General features: G+C 37.1%; 1 protein-coding gene across 1 annotated transcript in view; it reads right to left on the bottom strand.

Moving 5' to 3' along the window:
• Positions 1-21,378, bottom strand: part of Enah (ENAH actin regulator) — a 114,802-nt gene that overhangs the window by 23,844 nt on the left and 69,580 nt on the right. Inside the window, exons 5-6 of the mRNA XM_028789299.1 lie at positions 7,677-7,733; positions 3,062-3,146 (exon numbers count right to left, since the gene is read on the bottom strand). Coding sequence (XP_028645132.1) covers positions 3,062-3,146; positions 7,677-7,733 — 142 coding nt within the window. The remainder of the gene's footprint in view (positions 1-3,061; positions 3,147-7,676; positions 7,734-21,378) is intronic.

Here is a 21,378-nt window from a genome sequence, read left to right as displayed (position 1 = left end):
TTGAGATGAACGCAGGACTGACTCATGTTTCTTAGAATATACTTTTCCATCAGGGTCAAGGAAGCCAAATATTAATAATTTGAGTAGGAACCAGAAACTGATTTGATGAATGACACACACACACAAAATGTAGAAAATTGTATTGTGGTATAATAAAGGTATTAGGTCAGCAAAGTTTAATATTTAAAATATCAAACAACTTTATACTGACTAAAATAAAAAGTAAACGTATAAAAGCCATGCCTACTTTAAAAGTCAGAGTATTATATAGCATCTTACCAATGCCCGTGACTCCTGTTTTCTGCCTACAGAAGCAACTGAGTTTTAACATTCTTGCATTTATTTCATGGTTCTGAACAGCAATTTCTTTACAAATATCTATTCCTGACTTCTCATATTTAGATGATATTCTTTTTCTACTCAAAAAATGATTTAATCCCCATGATCTGAGTGGTCAGCAATGGGAAGTCAACCTGGGGCCTCCATGAGCTATCCCTGAGCTATACTCTAGTCCCTGGCCACTCCTACTCTGGATACCTCCCGTTTTTTCTTCTCCTTTTTCCAGCAATATTGATGCAGCATTTCATTCCTTGCTCATCCATCAGCTATTTTCCAAGAAAATGTCCTATTCATATGTTAAACACTAATACTTTCCTTGGCTTTCCCCCTCTTCTTTTTCCCCATGTCAACCCTACGTATGTACCCCTGCATCACTCCAAGCTCTCCAACAGAACTGCACACAACCCTCTTTGTATGGTTAAACATGTCAAATGCTCAGGTTCCTTACTCCTGTTTCCTTCAGACAAACCCATCAGGGGCCCATGGGCTTCCTGACTCAGGCAAACAGGCTGTTCCCAAACTATGTACGACCTTCTTTCTTTCAAGTTTAATTCCACTTTTCTTGGATCCCAACAATGTTACACAGCTCTTGATTTTTTCCCTCATTTTAACAGAACAGAACATTTAATAGCTTCCTATTAAGCTGCATAGAAAGGAAACTATTTTTTTAGACAGGGTTTCAAAATAAACAGATACTAAAGGCACTGGCCCACACTTAAGTTAGTACAAATATGTGCTTATGTTTAAATACAAACATATAAATGAGATATCAAAATATACTTCCTTCAGCCTTGAATCTGGAACCCTTATCTCTAGCATCTAAGTGCTGATACTACAGTTCTGTGCCACTGTCCCTGGCTGAGAAGACAGTTTAAACTGGGCTTCCTCACAGCACAGACTAATATGGACAATGTGTAAGTACAAAAAGGAAAGGATTTTGGAGATATAAATTTATATCTTCATTAGAAGAAGTTTATGCTAGTGTCTTCCATATATGGCCATTAAGGACAAGAAATGTGGTTATTTAGAAAAGAAGTATGTTTTAAGTATAAGATAAACACTAAATTTTGGTAAGAAAATTAGAACGTAAATTTTGCTAACATCTGTACTTTAAAAATTTTTTAAATTTTATTTACATTGGTATTCTGCCTCCATGTATGTCTGTATGACAGTGTCATATCCATTGGAACTTGAATTACAGATTGTTGTAAACTGCCATGTGGGTGCTGGGATTTGAACCCGGATCCTCTGGAAGAACAGTCTGTGCTCTTAACTGCTAAGTCATCTCTCCAGCCCCCTATTTATTATTTTTTCAAGACAGTGTTTCTCTCTGTAGCCCTGGCTGTCCCAGAACTCATTCTGTAGACCAGGTTGGCCTTGAATACGAGATCTGCCTGCCCCTGCCTCCCAAGTGCTGAAATTAAAGGCTTGGGCAATCACTGCCCAGGGCAAACTGTCTTTCTAAAAAAGAACTTCTTTTTTTGTTTGTTTGGTTTGTTTTTTTTTTTTTTTTTTTTTCGAGACAGGGTTTCTCTGTGTAGTCCTGGCTGTCCTGGAACTCACTCTGTAGACCAAACTGGCCTCGAACTCAGAAATCCTCCTGCCTCTGCCTCCCAAGTGCTGGGATTAAAGGCATGCACCACCACCACCCGGCAGAACTATTCATTTTTATTTTATGTGTATGGATGGGTGTTTTGCCTGCATGTATGTCTGTGCATCTTATGTGTACAGTGCTTGCAGGGAGCATACAAGAGCACTGAACCCTCCAGCCCCCAAGAACTGAAGTTACAGACAGCTTTCAGATGCTATGTGCTCTTAACCACTGAGTCATCTCCAACCCCAGGTAAACTCTCTTAATGATGTCATAGTCCATATTGAAATGGTAAGAGATACATGCATGCATGTGTGCATGCCTATGCTTGTAACTAATTAAGAAAAACCCACCCCTAAATGAGGTATTATGTGCTTGATTTTAACTAAAAGGCAGAGAAAGGATGAAACTTATAATTTCAAGTCTACCTCTAGACTGTACTGAAATGATGGAGATATTGCTCCTAATTTTGTTTAACCAACATTAGCCATAAACAGATAATCTTGTATTCTCCTACTAAACCCTATAAAATCTTGAGATCAGAGCCTTAAAGATTTACTTAGCTAACACTTTGACTTTCTAGTTAAATTGGTCATGTGAAATATCAGAGATATTTACTATAAAATAAGACTTAATGGGGCTGGGAGACGGCTCAGCAGGTGAAGTGCTTCCTATGCAAGCAGTAGGCCTTCCATTCCATCCTCAGCACACGTGGGAAAAAGATCTAGGAATGGCGTGCGCCCATAATCCCAGCAATGGGGCTAAGGATCCCTGGAGCTCTACAGTCATGTGCTCTAGCAGAATCAGCAAGCTCCAGGTTCAGTCAAAGACTGCTTCAAAAAATAGCATGGAAAGCAAATGAAGACAGTAATGCTGTCCCCTAACTTCTACATGCATGGGTACATACAGGTGTACGTAGGACACACAGTGATATTGAAAAATGAAAAAGGCTTACTGAAGGGAACAGACCCTAAGTCTTTTTTATATAGTTTTAGACGTATCACAAGTATGCTTTTTACAAAAACAGCAGAAAGAATGAAAGTCACAGTTTCAAAGAACTAAAGGACATAATGTGTTGTCAGGTCCTTTGGGTCTGCTACAAAGCCAGAAAGTGTAAATGTAGGGGTTTACCTTCTCTGGATTTCCAACTCTTCTTGGGATGGGCCATTTTGAACTTGAGCAGGTAGCTGTGAATTTTGTCTAGGTAATGTTGGCCCTATAAAGGGAGGAAACATTACAGATAAATATTACTGTTTTACTAAGCTGGGTGGCAGAAATTAAACCATGAGAACAACATAAAACCATCACATTAAAAAATGCATCTTCTTTTCATCTAGCAAAATAAAATATAAGCTTTACATAACACACAGCAAATGAAAAACTGCAACACAATGCTGTCATCATCTCCAGAAGGCTTACTTCAAACAAATGGAAACACCAACAGTAAAGGAAAAAGAAACATTGACACGTGAAGAGCTGGAGTAAAACAAGTGGTCGATGAGCATCTGAATAGGCACCTGAGCTCGACATTTTCTAAGACAATGAGACATTTTGTTTGGGGCAATTATTCATGAGGTGGAGAGGAAAAACTTAAATGAAAAATCAGAATTTAGGAACTCACCTAAATAGAACACTGGAAATGAAAAACAGGAGAGAGAGAGCATGAGAACCTCATTACTAGACTGAAGTATGCTAATGCATTTATCAAACTTGCCCACTTGAGCTGCCATTTTTGTTTAATGACATGGCATTTCCAGTACTGGTGAAACAAACATTTCCTAAGCTTCATATACTGTATTAACCTACTCAGCTGAATTTTTAATGTTATAGGTAATCTTAACAACTTTTCTTTTGAGGCAAGAAAGGCAGAGGGTTGGAGGGAGACCCTGTGTTTACATAAACATGGAACTGTCATGAGAAACCACTGACCATCCATTCCCAACATCCATATATAAAGCAGACCCATATTTAGCATCTTAGACTGTCACTAAATTATGGGAAATCTTATTGTCACAGGATATAAAAATTAAGTGAAATACTTGTTGCACTTAGTATAATATATAATGAGATGACCAATCAGAGGTGAAATCTATAACAGTAAAAGCAAGAAAGTCAAGACAGTTTCCTTCCACCCTCTGAGAAGTGTTATCTCTGACTTCTTAGAGTTCTGTAGAGCACTACTATAGAAAGTAAGTAAATCAGTGCTGTGTGTACTAGAACATGCTACTGTGCTCTGAGTGGAGATCATGAAAGCGGCTATTCCCCTAGTGGAGCAGACCCACAGCTGGAAGCAAAGGCTCATCAGGATGTAACAGCACTGGCCCCTCCCAGTATGGAAAAGCAGGAAAATGATCTGAACTTACCTACTTAACTTTTCATCTCTTTACATGCTTTTAGGTTAGTCATTTAATTTGCCCTCTAATGACAAATTAGATGACAACTGCAGCAATATATTTCATTAGATATATGCCTGATACTTTGAGAACCAAATAAAAAATATAAAATCAATCCCATGTAATTAATAAGAAAAAACAAAAACAGGTTTTAAAAGCAAACACACATATAAATGTTTACATAAATAAAATAACTTGTCTAACAGAATGTTTGGAAAATTAACACAATAACGTTTTGAAAAACACTGCCATGTTGGGCTACAGATTAATGTTTACTATTTTATAGAGAAAAGATCCTTTTAGAAGAAGGAAGAAAGACATGTGAGTTGGGAGGATAAATTTAAGAACCTATAAAATTGGGAGGAAAAATGTATATATCTAAACTTATATTTATTTTAAAACTATAGAATGAAAGCACCTGGTAAAACCAACTTAAAAGATCATTATGGCTTAGTTTAAAAAATAATGTCTGAGTGTGTAAATGAAAATCCTGGCCAGTATAAATAATGGAACAGCTGAAAGTCAGTGATCTAACTGTCATGCTCACATCTAGAGAAGGCGCTGTATCTCAATGATCTTAATGAATTAAATCTATATTTTTAGCTGAAATCTATATATTCAAGTTAAAGATATTAAAGTTTCAATTTAATCTTATTGCTCTTACTTACAATTCTGTTTGTTTTTAATGGGCTCTGGGCCCAGTATGGTAGTGTATGCCTGTAATCTCAGCATTTGGGAGGCAACCACAGGAGAATTTTGAGGTCAGAGTCACCATGGATTATATATACTTAACATACTCTCAACAGATCAAAACTACCAAAAATCCCCTAAGAATCCTAATATGACTCATGAAACAAACTGAATATGGACATTCACTATAGTTTATTCCTACTATATAAAAATTAAAAACTTCAAGGAATCCTTTAAAATGAGGATTTTGATCTAAGAACTAACTCTCATAATTCTTTGCACATAGCTATATGATTGCACAAGCCATTTGTTTATCTGGGCATTCTTAAAATCCCTCTTTGGAATTTTGTGACAGCTACATTTAATCTGCTTGTTTTTTCTTCTTCATCAATATTGTCAAATTATAAAAACCCTGCATACTGAAATATATATGCAATTACAGATAATTATTGGATAAAATTCTGGGTAAATTATAAACTATAGGTACACAATTACATTTTCCTTCTTCCCAAAGATTTTAATGGGATATTAAATTGGTGAGTTGTATCAAAGGTATTATAAAACAACAGAAAGCAGAAACTAAGGTTAGGCAAGGGTATCAGTAGCTGTATTTTCTAGAATGTATACTATTTTTTCAAACGGGCCATATTTCAAACTAAGTATCTCATCATCTCATAAAATACAAATCAGGTATTTTCATAACCATCTTAATGGGTAAATGACAGTATTTTAACATGCATGGTTTATAGGTTATCAGTTATCTCTGTGAAGAAGGAAAAAAAAAAAAAGGAGAAAGAACCAAGGTGCAGAAATGGGTGATGCTGCTCTAGTCCTCTGCCTGAGGGTCTGCCTGATAACTAAACAATGGCTGGTCCTAATCTGCCCAGGCTAGACAGTGCCAAGCCAAGTTTGTGAATTACTGTTCCTAATAAAGACAATGTAGTGATGTTGTTGATAAGTATTCTATAAATTATGGAAATGTGATGTGAACTTCTCTCCAGTTAGAATGGCATTTCAGTCTTCCCTTCAATACTGAGTTTTGGTTAAAGCACATTTCATTTACTCTCCTCATTTTAATTCTTACAAATCTAGGTAACAATTAGCCACAGACTATTTAAAAGCACAGAACTAAAAGACAAGTAGGTGCTAGTATATACAATACAGTTAAATTTAGCAATCATTTGGAAGATTGTATAAAAATAAAAGGTCATTAAAAAGGAAATCTGTGTTTTAACCTGTTATTTTATGTTTTAAAAATTCCCCTTTATTAATATGGTCAAATTATTCTTTCTCCTTAAAAACTGGGTAAGCTATCATTCTACATGTGGATCTCAACCTTAAAAGCACAAAGTTACAATATCAAGTACATTTTCAAACTGAGCTAAAGAAAGGTCTAATCACACAAGTATCGATGATTGCTCCTAGAGGCCCAGGAGAATCCCAGGATAAGACAAGACTAGAGATAAGATTACTGATACTAAGCAATCTGCAGTGTTGAATTAGAGTCTAGGGGAGAGGAGGAGAGATTTATAACAAGGCATAAAAAATAGGTTCTCACTGCTGTAACCATCAGCTGGAACAGATCAAAATGTAACTTAGGTGACCATGAAATATAGTAGAATCTGTTTTGTTCTTATTATAACATGCTTATCTAATCCAGTAAGAATATCAACTTAAAAACCAGAAACCATATCAACAATACTGACTGAGAAACCACACTAAAAATTCTGAGTTACATGGAAAAAGTACACATGCTAGTTGAACTATTAATTCAAACTTTTTTGTAGCATACAAATTTTCTCTCACAAAATAGTCTAGTCAAGGTATGAGTCAAAAAGGCATATATGAATCAAAAAAATTAAAATAATTAAGAAAGACTTTATTTTGAAATTTGGGGTTTCAAAATAGGAAGTTTCAGAATCAAACAGGAAAGAGAAGAATTCAAATAATATGTATCTACATACTAACCTTTGTAAAAAAATTTCCCTGCAATATGTACATATATATATATATATATATATATATATATATATATATATATATATAAATGATTGATCAGCTCTAACATGGAGTGGCTAAGTGATATACCTAACTTATTCATACAAATAATACATGTATATACACTCATGTATATTTATTAGAGTGAGCATGACAGAAAACAATCTATAAGCCTAAATTCACTTCTAAGGCACAGAAACCTAGGCTACCAAATAAGCATGCTATCCTCTGAAACCAATCCATTCAAAGAGTAAGCCTCCATCTGCCTTTACAACATGCACATCTAGAATTAAGTCAAGGTAAATAGAGCTCCTTCCCAATGAGGCACATTTACATTACTCAAGTCATATTTTTCTTCTAAATTAGATCGGATGTCTGTTCCCAAAGAAAATTGTTAATTAAAAAAATTCTCTCATTTATATTAGAAGAGGTAAAAAAAATTTTCAGATTCTATTTCTAGTTAAATCCTCATGAATAAGCCAACTCAAAAGCTAAACCAAAACAGCCTACATGAACACAACAACTATCACAACATAAAGCAGAAGTTTGCTTCTTATCTCAAATACCACAAACCAGACTATGGCCTAAAGAAACAAAAGTTATGGATATGTGCAAGTAGTAAGTACCACAACTTGAAAAAGTAATGTAAACATAATGTTGCTTACCACAGAAAATACATCGCAAATTAGTGCTGTCCTGGGTAGCAGTAACCTTGCTCTGCGCTGCAACAGACACCTTGGTGTTAGAAGCTTCGAAGGACAATAGAGCCATCTGAAGAACTTCACATGAACTAAAAGGTGCTTTGAAATGTTCAGAATGTATTTATACATGCGTCCTATCTAGATCCTCATTCTGGAAACTTTTGATTTTATAGCTTAAATATTTCCTAGTTATACAATCAAAGAATGCAATCTGCATTTTAAGACTGCATTTTTTTAAACGTTAGTGAAAATGAAGTATATAAAGTTACGATACATGACCAGTAGAATTAATTTCATGAGGTCTACCCTCCCATTTAGGAGAACTGTATTTGGAAAAAGTTCAGGGGAAATACTTAAGATGCATTTAACTAAGATTGCTCATTTATACCAGCTGGGAAAAAATACAAAAGCTGTAAATAAAAAGCCAGATATATATATATATAAAACATATGCACTGATAAGAGACTGTTTTGTATTTAACTATAACCAACAAGGTTTACAGAGACACACTTTACTACTATTTTTCCCTATCTATGACAACATACTTGACAAAATGAATTCGTAAAAATTTTGTATGGCTACAACAACCAGCCATTTATCCTACATGATTTATATAAACTTTAGTTTATCAATGAAATAAATTCTTTTTAAGAAGAAAAACTCAAAGAGAAACTGGTAATTTTTGAAAAGAGAAATCCAAAATCAAGGTAATACTCAAAACTTGGATGAGAAAATTTTTTTTCTTACTATTAATAACATGCAAAAGGTACATCAATAATTTTTCAGAAAACCCTTTTCAGCAAGGAAAAGATTTTCTTTTCTTATGGGTACTAAGAAAACAATGGCTCAAATACATGTTGGTTTAAGGAAGACCATATTAAAGCAAACAAGACATTAGATTTATCTAAAAGTATATTCTTTAAGATAATGCCTACCAAGTAAAAAGTTTTAGTAAAATCAGAACCAAACCAATTTATATTCAAAGGCTTATATCTTAATAAGATAAAGTCATAAATAAAATTTTTTCATCATTTTTGGTAAGAGACAACCTAATCCAATTAAATCTTAAAGTATTAATACAGAAGATATTTAAAACACAAGTAAAATAAATTGATAGGGACAACTTTGCTAAGTATTTTCACCCACCCATCTATCACCAAAGATACATGCACAATACTTAGAGCAGTAATATGACCACAGGCACTCAAAGGCGAGCTCAACAAGCTAATGAGATCATGCAAAGGAGATAAACATTGCAGAAAAATTATGATAGTTAGATTTTAAATTTAAACTCCTTTATAAAAATATGTCTTACTGGTGTTTATAAATGCTACTTCCACAAAACCTTTATTAGTGAATCCACCTAGTTATCGGGATTTACCCTTTAGTTCCGTTAATCCATATCAAACAGGAAAACATACAAGGACAATTAAAAGAACTTACATGAATACCCTGAGAAAGTATCTTGCTTCTGACAGCAAAGCAGCTGCCCCATCCCATGAGCAATCATTTCAGCAGAAAGTCACCTGACAATCGTCAGAATGCAGGCACTGTTTTCACTGCAGGAGACTAACCCTTTGCACCCAAGAACTCACAATCTCTCTCACAATTGAACTACTAAGCAGTGTCCTGCACGTGTCATCCTTAAGTATCTTCTTTCTGGTGACTTTTATTTCTGTTATCAAGTTAAACATTGATTTACTTTCTGACAGGGTTGCTTGCGTTCTATTGCAGTTTGCATTTCCTAAAGATAGTAAATTATTCATTCCATCATATGCTAAGGCTAGCAGCTTCCTGCTTACCGTTGATGCTATTAACTCTTTCTTTACTCAATATGAGAAGACTGATTATACAGGTAAGTTCAGTATTAGTAATGCTAGTATTATTTAATACTAGCACTTATCTATAAAAATTACTACTACTTTTAAAGAAAGCCATACTACAGAAGCTTAGTTAGGGCCAAGGGAATCAAGAATGTAAAAATTAACATCTTTATTATATTTCTAGAAGTAATATAACATCCTTGATAACTACTTCGGCCTTTGGTCTTGTTGCAGATGTTTGTCTCTTAATGTAATTTGCAAAACAATCACCCTAAGGCTTTGCCCGCAGCTGTTACTACTCTTTATCATTTGACTTAAAACAAAAACAGGTCATCAGTGGTAGAAAACGACAGACTTCTCAGCTTTTATCCGTGTCACAATTACTACAGCAGACCTCTAGAGCATTTGTACTTTAAAAAAAGTCATGGTTTCTATTATTAGGTATTATTCATCTCCAGGTAATTTGTAAGAGGAGCATTGTCCATCTCTGAATTTTTTTTTTTTTTATTTCTAAAGGTTAAATGAGATAATGTTTGCTTAAAGACTGGTTTGAATTTGATTTGCCTTTCTGGGTAGCTGGTCACTGAGTGACAGAATGAGCCCAATGTTAGCATTCAAAGGAAGAGTACTCACAATCCTGACCATTATAGTAAAGCCCTTCACAACCAAGGAGTCAAAGCAAAGATGGTTGTGTTTGTTCTAAGGCTGAGGTATCTGAAAGAGAAGAGAGGACTTAAAATAGCCTGGAGGCAGGTACTGCAATGATAGCTATCCACATTAAAAAAATAAGTTTGTAAAACAGACAACAGGCTGTATTTATATATTTATATATTTATGTGGTGATGTACACCTTTAATCCCAGCACTCAGGAGGCAGAGGCAGGAGGGTCTCTGAGGGCAGACTTGTCTACAGAGCAAGTTCTAGGACATCCAAAGCTTAAAAAGGGGGTGGGGTCATGAATTTGAGAAGAGTTGGAGCACAGAAGGGGGAAGCAAAGGTCAGAAGGGAGAAAAGGGGGAAATGATGCAATTTACATTTTAATTAAAAATATTTAAGCCCTAAAGCAGCAACAACCATGTTCCAAATTGCAGGGTACTGTAGAGAAACATGACAATTACAAACAATAAACTTATTCAAAGCAATGGGCACAGTAAGGTTGCATTTTAAAAACTCTTTCAAAGTATTATTTCAAATTTTATTTTGAAACAAATATGCTTAATGAAAGAAAATCTTCATTTATCTCAAGAAATGGAGCACTGTGTAGCTATAAATACATATAAAAAAACAAACCCAACATCATCTAGACCCCTCGTTTCTTTATTTAATCTAGAGCAGTGCATTATGTATTTGGCATCTTCCTCCTTTGTTAGGTAATCCTCCTTCAATTTATGGCTTCAAATGTATTTTATCATTTAAAAAAGAAAAGACTGCTAACCATAGATAAACTGCAGACCATTACTACACTGTACAGCCCCTCAGTCCACCATGCTTTGTTAATCCTTTATTTTTAGCCAAGGGACCACAGATTGTTTCTGCCTGAGGAAACTTTTAAGAGTCAAATCAACTAGAAGCTCAAGGGTCTATAATTTACCAATCCTGTCATATCCTACTGTTCTAAGGTAATACTACCCTGTGCCTCAGCATTCATTTCCTAGCTCTTCCTAAGCATAGATCAAGACCTGTCCATTAAATTACCTGTCATGCCTTCCTGCCCTTTGTCATTTAAAGATGTCCAGTAACTACTCAGAAAAAAAACAAGACATTCTATGGTGGTAATGTGTTTAGTTTATGAATAGAGTATCTTTTAACTTTCAACCAGCATTATCTAATAAGTTGTACAACTAGAACACAAAACTTTGACATCCCTTCCTTTCTACTCTTATTTCTTAACCAATTCCAAAGCCTGCCCACAAACACTTGCCATGTCCTCTCCCTATTTCCACTGACATGGTTCTTGTTCCATGACCTACTGCTTATGAGTATGCAGTGCCAAGAAGTTTAGCAGACTCTGGGAAGGAAGAAACAGTAACACTTCTGTTCACTTTCCCCCTTTATAAATGTTTTCTATCCTTGTTTTATAATGTATACACTATGCCAGCACCAATGTGTATATGTATATGCAATACATGAGTAAAGTACAGGGCACTTCTGCAATTTGGCTACTTTTTACAAATATGGAAGCAAACAACAACAAAATAAACTTTTTTTTGGAGACAGGGTCTTAATGTATAGCATAGCTTTCAAAGATGATCCTTAAGTAAAAACTCTGAATATCATCTATAGTTGAAGCAGGAGCAGGAACAGGATGAACAGTTTACCCCCCAGAACTGTCCTCCTTATATAGGTCAGCTAAATAACAATCTGTTTTAAAGATTCAAGACAACCCAAAACTTATTATAATAGCTTTAATGCTTTTATTAAAACTGTGCTTTCCATTGTGAGACTTATTAGATGGAATTAAATACAAGGCTTTAGCCTGTAGTATTTGAAATGACATTCGAAAGTGTTGACAAAGGGCTGAGCAAAATGGCTCAGAGTAAAGGTGTATAATGGTTTGAATAGGAACGGCCCCCACAGACTTATGTGTTTGAATGCTTGTGTAGCCCATTGGGAGTGGCATTATTAGGAGCTGTGACCTTGTAGGAATAGGTTTGGCCTTGCTGGAGGAAGTGTTACATTGTTGGGGGCAATTTGAAGCTCAAGTCAGCTCTACCCTGATGCCTGCTGATCAAGATATAGAACTCTCATCTCGAAAAGCCAAAAAAAAAATAAAAAATAAAAATAAAAATATAGAACTCTCAGCTCCCTCTCTAGCACCATGTCTGCCTGCATGCTGCCATGTTTCCCACTGTGATGATTTTAAACCTAACCTCTGAACTGCAAGCCAGCCCCAATTAAATATTTTCCCTTATAAGAGTTGCTGTGGTCATGGTATCTTTTCACAGCAATAGAAACCCTAACCAAGACAAGGTGCCTGTCACGCAACCATGCAAGGCTGCCTGACAACCCAAGTTTAATTCCTGGAAGGAAAAAACCAATCCCACAAGACCTGATTTTCACATTACAGAGTAGCCTGCTTGCAAGCAAGCACACCCACACCCAAACACAAATGTTGGCAAACTAAATATCACTATCTCCGAGTTAATAATAACAACATATCTTTCTTTTATTATGCTCTAAAAACATGTTGTATTAGGGATGAGCAGATGGCTCAGTGATATTGTCTTCAAGTGTGAAGACTGGAGTGTGGATTCCCACAATATGTGTGTGTGTGTGTGTGTGTGTGTGTGTTGGGCTTGTGGACCTGCCTGTAATTCCCACTCAGAAATCAGAAACAGGGTATCTGAGCAAGACCTGAACTACCAGCACTCTGGAGTCTGACACAGTAAGACTGAGAAAACCACACAGTCAGACCCAGTCTAAACAAACAAAACAATGCCCTGCTTTACATTCAAGCTGTTTTTAATGCTACGTCACTTCAAACAGATTGTTTAGATGAAACACTACATTAAAAAACAAAGTAAACAACAACAAAAAAACTCTGTTATTAGTTGCCAAACATAAAAATTAAGAAATTTAAACCAGGTGTCATGTTCCTGCTCTTAAAACTCCATAAATGAGAGGCTAAGAGATTTGGTTCAGTGATTAAGAACACTGGTTGCTCTTCCAGAGGACCTAGAATTCCTAGCACCCACATGGCCACTCACAACTGTCTATAATTCCAGTTCCAGGGGATACAACACTCTCACACAAACATATACGCAGGCGAAAGCAGAAACGAGCATAATTTTTTAAAAAAAAATCCATAAACATGAATCGATTGTTTCAGTTTGCATTTAAAAATATTTCTGATATTCAGTTTCTTCAGCATTTTACTTCTTCACTGACAATTTCTATGTTAAATTTAGCCTTCCACTATTCTACCAAAAAAAAAAAAAGATACAAAGCAACAGAATATTCTTTACTTATCAACAATCCATTATAAATGACCAACTACCCACAGGCAGGGCCTAAGGTTTCTCTAATTTGCCACCCAATTGCTGGATTATTCCTTTACACTGTCTGCTTAGGGCTGCTGGGGAAGAACATGACTGTTCCTATGGTGGAAAAGGTTAGATGTCCTATATTGGCTGGGACATCTGGGAGAGTTCAGAGTGAACATGACCCTGAGCTGGGCCATGTGAGGAGACAAGTGGAAAGAAGGGAGAGCCAGGAGAGTAAAGAGCAGATAAAGGGGCCAGGGAACCAAATGGCTGGATTATATAGGGAAGGGCAACCAGACCCTGGACTGGAGAAGTTTTCCGTAGGGGACTGATATGCCAGCCATACTCTCTAACAGGTAACTGAGGAATGCTGGGGGAACCTGGCGGCCAATTTTGCTTTGATGTGGTAATGGGCTCCTCACTTAGCCATTTGTCCAGGTTTGAAACTTAACAACATATTTATCTTCCAATTGCTATCAACTATTATATAGTTGACAATTATGTATGTAGATAATACATTTTTTAGAATTTTTACATTTTCTCAACTTTTAAACAAGAAGGTCTACTACATGTTAGCTGTACTATGTACCTACATGTACACAATCCATAATACACCTAATAAGAGGAAAAAGAATAAACAAAAGAATTAATAAAATCTGTATATAATTTTATAATAAAGGAGTAAGAGAAATATACAGGATAAGAAATACTTAAAAATCAAGGAAATTTTTTCTTTTTTTTTTCTTTTTTTTTTAAAGATTTATTTATTTATTTATTTATTTATTTTATGAGTACAATGTTACACTGTCACTGCCTTCGGACACACCAGAAGAGGGCATCCAATCTCATTATGGATGGTTGTGAGCCACCATGTGGTTGCTGGGATTTGAACTCAGGACCTCTGGAAGAGCAGTCAGTGCTCTTAACCGCTGAGCCATCTCTCCAGCCCCCGGAAATTTTTTCTTAAAATAACCTTTTATGTACATACTCACTAGCTGTGGTGATATAACCATTGATCCCAGCACTCAGAAGGCAGGGGCAGGCAGATCTCTGTGAGGTAGTGGCTGGTCTATGAGTTCCAGGCCAAGCAAGGTTACTGTACTGGCTGGTTTTGTGTGTCAACTTGATACAAGCTGGAGTTATCACAGAGAAAGGGGCCTCCCTTGAGGAAATGCTTTCATGAGATCCAGTTGTAAGGCATTTTCTCAATTAGTGATCAAGGGTTGGGGGTTGGGGGGTGGGAGGACCCATTGTGGGTGGTGCTATCCCTGGGCTTATAGTCCTGGGTTCTGTAAGAAAGAAAGCTGAGCAAGCCAGGGGAAGAAAGCTGGTAAGTAACATCCCTCCATGGCTTCTGCATCAGCTCCTGCTTCCTGACCTGCTTGAGTTCCAGTCCTGACTTCCTTTGGTGATGAACAGCAATGTGGAAGTGTAAGTTGAATAAACCCTTTCCTCCCCAACTTGCTTCTTGGTCATGGTGTTTTGTGCAGGAATAGAAACCCTGACTAAGAAAAACTGGTACCAGAAGTGGGGTATTCCTGTGACAACCTGACCATGTTTTGGGCAGGACTTTGGAACTTTGGGCTAGAATAGCCATCGGATGTTAAGAGCTCTGTAGGATGTTCTGTAGGAGCCTGGAAGATAATGTTGAGAACAGTTCAAATGATGGAAGTCTGGCTTGTGAAATTTCAGAGGAAGATTAATGACTCTTATCGGGGCCGTTGCTGTTTTGATTGTAAAGAATTCTGTGGTTTTGGTTAGGTGGGGCTGAAGAATCAGCTATGATTAATAAGATATCAGAACACTGGTATTAAGTGGCTCTAGAAAACCAGTTTCCTTCTTGCCCCAATTCTAGCCCACAACTCAACTAGTTCCTGTGGGTAAACAGGAGGATCAGGAAAACAGGCCCAAAGTGGGGCTAAGGGAATCAGAAAAGCAATCTTTAGATTTTAGGCCTAATGCATCCAGTGCAGGTGAAAACACCTAACCATTCTCTTTTAGAATGAGAAATTAGTCACCCAAATCATTTTCAGACTGAAAATGTTAGTTGCACTGAAAGTTAGGCTTTTGCAGACCAGAAGAGGGCATCGGATCATCTAAACTGGAATTCCAGGTGGTTGTGAGCTGCCAACTGAGACCCGGTCCTCTGCAAGAGCAACAACTGCTCTTAACTGCTGAGCTGTGTCTTATAATTTTAAGAAATCCATTAAACTTTGGTGTTCCAAAGAAGTTGTACCTATAAATAATCTCCGTTCTTTCACAAATCACTGAAAATCAATGTTCAGTTCAGGCACTGTAGCTATAGTATCCTTATCAGTGTCTGGTATATCCATAAAACCCGGGCATTCTTATAATGCCCTCAGTCATTAATTAGAACTTCTGGATAGTTTCAGGTAAGATTATCTCTACAAAGAAATGGTGATTTTCAGACTCAAAGCAGCTTGTAGTTTGGGCATTAGCGACATCACTAAAACTCATGACATGTTTCCAAGATTGAAAACCATTTTAGACTTACTGAGAACATGATTATGCATCTCCAAGAAAAATAGACACTCCTAAGTATTATGTAAAATGTTAATAAACAACTGTAGTTCTAACATTGTTTTCACGTGTACATGTGTTGGGCATGTGTAGGTCCAAGGTTAGTGACAGAATTGTATCTGTCCTCAGGTATGACTTACTCCCCTGTATTACAATTAATGTCTCTCTTTTTTTTTCTTACTTTCCTTGATTTTTCAAGACAGGGGTCCTGTGTATAGCCTTAGCTGCCCTGGAACAGTTATGTCTTGTTTTAATAGGAGAACACTGAGAACATGACTTTCGCTTAACTCCTCTTTGCATACATAGATGCATTCAAATAACAAATGACTTAGTTTTCTATGGGAAATAATTTCCTTTATGGGGTAGGGGTGAAAGTAAAGAGGGAGAAAATCTTATAAAGTCTGCACTTTCTATTCTCAAAATATGTTATTTCACATGAAATTCTGATGCTTTTTGATTAGCTTCCCAAATTAACATTTTCTACTTTAAGAATACCAATGTCCCCTGTCATCTAATTCCCATGCCACACTGATTAACTATTCTTATGATATGTAAATGAGGAAAGTTCTCTAGAGGGTGTGGCCTGCTTATCCCCCACTGATGATGCAACAAAACTGGAAATTTGATTCGAAATTCAAATTTTTCCACTAAGTCTTAATGAAGGCCTTAAAATTTAAGAAACACAAGACAAAAAGTAATGTTTTTTCTAATTTTTCTCTTATCCTAAATACATTTTAAAGAGAAAAATACCTTAGAGGTTTTAAATTGAAAAGCAGAAAAATATACTAAGAAAAAATAAAACCAGATACTAGAAAATATAGCCTTCCCATTGGTGTATCCCTTTCTTTTTTTCTTTTCTTTCTTCTTTCTCTCTCTCTCTCTCTCTCTCTCTCTCTCTCTCTCTCTCTCTCTCTCTCTCTCTCTTTTTTTTTTTTTTTTTGGTTTTTCGAGACAGAGTTTCTCTGTGTAGCCCTGGTTGTCCTGGAACTCACTCTGTAGACCAGGCTGGCCTCGAACTCAGAAATCCGCCTGCCTCTGCCTCCCAAGTGCTGGGATTAAAGGCGCGCACCACCACCGCCCAGCGCGGTGTATCCCTTTCTAAAGGAAAGGCCCATCTCTCAGGACATGTGTGCCTAAATGTTATCTTCCCGGTAAGATAATACAGGAAAGCTAAAACAAAAGCAAGAACACCATCTAAGATGATCTTGGGAATTCTTTCCAGGCCCAAATGTATATGATTTTATTAGAACTGTGATAATCAAGTTCCCTAAATTCAGTCTTTCCAGAATTGACTTTGTTATCTACTTCATAATAACTTCTCTGAAGCCTCTTCCCATTCTTTCTATCTCTGGTTAACGGCACCAAGTTCACCAGTGCTCCAAACTGACACACTTGGATATCATCTTGAAGAATCTTTTTCTCCCTCCTTTAGTACAGTGACAAGAGGCTCAATTTTGAAATAAGCTCTAGGAACAAACACCACTGTCTGGCTGTAGGCCCTAGAGCCAATCCAGTCCACTGACCTTGAGCCCAAATCTTACTCCTAAAACAACATCATCACTAAACTCACAGGATTTCTATAAAAATCACCAGTAAAGTTTATCCTAGATGAGGATCAGAAACACAGTAGGTAAGCAATAAAGTCTGGCCTCAGAACTGCTGCAATGACAAATAAGGACAAAAGCAGAAAGCTGGGACAGTGACGTAACAGCTGAGTGCCTCCTCTCTTCTGTATCAGGCCACATTCTTTTCGCCAATGTGTTCACCACTTTCACCACTTTACGTCTGTGCTACAGTACAGACCTGATTCATGTCTGTGCTAGAGTATAGACCTGACTACCAGGCTTAGGGAAAATAATAAAATGGCCCACAAGACACTACCAGCCCCCTTCCAACCCTTCTAGCCTATGCCTATGCATATGTTCTCATGCTCTAAACATAACACGGTGTCTTGTTCCCAGTTGTCACACACCACACATCCATGAAAGCTCACTTAGAACATTCTATTATTGAGAATGTCCAAACGCCTTCTTGTTTGCAAAGTCTGCTCTGACCCTAGAATTTTCTTTAGCATTCCAAAGACTTTACTTCAAACTTTATTTTTTTTTATTTTTTTATTTTTTAATTTTGTAATTATATTTATGTACAGAAAACTTAAGTGTACATTATTTTTTAACCTAGTTTAGTGGCGAGTTCTTTAGCCTTTGCTTTTTCCAGCTTGGCAATTTGGGCCACAGACTTAGGACCCAGGACGTTGCCTCCCCAGTGGCGGCAGATCTCGTCATATCTGTCATTATAATTGGTCCTAATAGCTTCCACCAGCTTAGCCAGAGCACCCTTGTCTTCCGAGTTAACCTGTGTGAAGGAAACAGTGGTGCATGTCTTCCTGTGGACCAGGCGACCCAGCCTGGCCTTTCCCTTGGTTATGCAGTAGGGCACACCCATCTTTCTGCACAGGGCAGGCAGGAAAACCACCAGCTCAATGGGATCTACATCATGGGCAATCACCACCAGCTGAGCCTTCTTGTTCTCCACCAAGGTGGTGACTGTATTGACTCCTGCTCGGAGGACAGGTGGTCTCTTAGTTGGGACGTCTCCTTTGCCAGTAGCTTTCTTCTCAGCACGGGCCAGTAGCCTTTGCTTCTTCTCTTGCTTTGTCTCTGGCCTGTACTTGTGGGCAAGCTTAAGCAGCTGAGTAGCTGTTTACCTGTCCAGGGCCTGGGTGAACTGGTTAATGGCAGGAGGTACTTTGAGCCGCTTATAGAGGATGGCTCTTTGCTGCTGCAGCCTGATGTAGCGGGGCCATTTGACGAAGCGTGTTAGATCTCTTTTGGGCTGGATGTCCTTCCCAATGCCGAAGTTCTTGGGCCTTTTCTCGAACAGAGGATTGACCACCTTTTTGGCCTCCTGCTTCTTGACGACGGCGGGGGCCGGGGCCACCTTCTTCCCCTTGGCCTTCTTTCCTTTGGACATCTTGCTCGGCTGGAGGAGAGAGCTACTTCAAACTTTATAAACTATTCCAATGTTCCTGCTTTGTTTCTACCTAGCTCCAGGCCAGGAATGAAATCCAAGGTGTTATTATCAGTGTTATTATCAAGGTGCTATTATCAGTGGCTACCAGCACATCACATATGAGCCAAAGGGCATTACTGATAAAAACTTGAGATTATAAGCTTAGTATTGTTCTTATTAATATCAGCAGCTATAAGACTACTACAAAGTAAAACTGCCATTGGCAACAAAGTAGTCTTGAGTCTGGCACAATGCAGCATGACTTTAACCTCAACAACTGGAAGGAACAGGCAAGAAGGTCTCTTGAGTTCAGGGCCAGGGTGACTTTCATAGGGAGTTCCAGGACATCCAGGGTTACACAGAGACTCTGCCTCAAAAACAAACAAAAAACCAACCAAACAAAAATCAAAAGTGACAAAAAAGGGAAAAAAACAAAAACCTTAAGAATTTCTGAGCTATTTTGAGATTTTGAAAATCCTATCAATCCCAAGCATAACATAAAGATAATACATAATGCTGAGAATAATGCCAAAGCTCATACTGGAAATAACATTTGGCCAAGATTATGTCAAAAAAATTAATAAAATAAAAATTTAATATAAATCTGATGAAAACTTTAACCATACGAAGGTTATCTCCGGCTATGTTCTTATTCACAATAGTTAAAAAAACAAACCAACAAACTTAGTCTTTTAGTTAATGGTGAAAAAATATTTTGAGGTTTTTCTTTTGGTAAGCTATGTTTAATCATGGTTGAACAAAACCAGAATAATCTGACTGGCATGATATTTTCTTTTCTTAAAATGAATTTAAAGACATATTTCCTATTTTCACATGATTTAAACCATTTACAAAAATGCAACAAGGCTGTGTAAATTTATCTCAACCAGCCATCAACAGGATGGGTATTGTAGCTTATATAATCCATTGCTATTATCTACAAAAGCCTATAAATATACTTGGTAAGTAAATACAGAGATAAGCATTGTTGGTTGGTCTGTATAATACATTCATTTAAATTGAGACAATTTCCACTGGTTGAAAAGGAAAGTTACACTGTAGCATTTGGTATAAAAGCAGGAGCACTAATTCAGCTCCTTTAAAAAATGTCAGAACATGTGATTCCTGTTTTTTTTTTTTCATTCCAAATATAACACACTGTATTTAGCACCTCCTGTACTTTCCAGTATATTAGATAATTGCATACCATGTTAAAAACAAAATAAAGGAAAACATTCCTGCCACCCACCTTCTTCATAAAAAACTGAAACTATTAAACACACACATATATGCAAGTGCAACTTGTAAAGGTTAGAATGACTAGTCCAAAGAACACTGCATTTTTTTTTTCTTGAGAGAGAGAGAGAGAGAGAGAGAGAGAGAGAGAGAGAGACAGAGAGAGAGACAGAGAGAGAGAGAGAGGGCGAGCGCGCGCTTTGAAAGATGGCAGCTTGGCTTGGGCAAGAAGAGAGCATATAGCTAAACCATATTATGGAAAGCTATGTAGTTCCTCAGTGGCTGTGATCCCTGCCTCACGTTAATCAGAGAACATCCCCTCCCCACCCTTTTCCCCCGACTTTTGGTCCATTTGTACTGAGCTTCAGAAAAAGACTCTGTTTGAATGAAGATGCCCATGATCTTTAAGTCTGATAATCACTAAGAAGGATTTACTGATAATGGCAATGGCTGATTCTCATGTTAACAGTGTAACATGAGAAAAATAAGAGTAACCAGTAACAGTGAGTATGAGGCATGGCTTTCTAAAGTGGCAAACCAGGTTGAGGATGTAGCTTGGTGGTAGAGTGCTTGCCCAGAATATACAAGGCCCTGGATACAACTCAACTCCTAGCACTATGGAAGGAAAGAAGAAGGGAGTGTGGGACAGAGGGAGGAAGAGAAAAGGGAAGGAGAACGAGAAAGAAGGGAAGGTGGAAAGAAGGAAGGAAAATGGCAACACAAGAGTAAAATCTAAGAGGGTAATGGAGATTAGTATGGTCAAAGTACATTATGTTTATGTATGAAAATATCAACATCATGCAATTCATTATTCTGTACAGTTAATATATACTAGTAAAAAACTTAAAAGAGAAAAATTTATGAATCAGGCAGACTGATGCACACAACAGCTCTACCTTCATGAATACATTTGTTCTTTTGCTTCTGGTCAGTCGTGCAAGGCTACTGTTTGCAAAAGAGTCTGAAGTCAAGGTTTCCAATAGCTTGGGCTAGCAGTCAGACAGAAAATTTTTTCAAAAATTTTACACACACACACACACACACACACACACACACACACACACACACACA

This window comes from Grammomys surdaster, unplaced genomic scaffold (genome assembly GCF_004785775.1).
Source record: "Grammomys surdaster isolate TR1022 unplaced genomic scaffold, NIH_TR_1.0 125808, whole genome shotgun sequence".
In the NCBI taxonomy this organism is placed as follows: Eukaryota; Metazoa; Chordata; class Mammalia; order Rodentia; family Muridae; genus Grammomys; species Grammomys surdaster.
The sequence above is the reverse complement of the archived record's forward strand: the minus strand, read 5'-3'. Positions and strand labels throughout refer to the sequence as shown.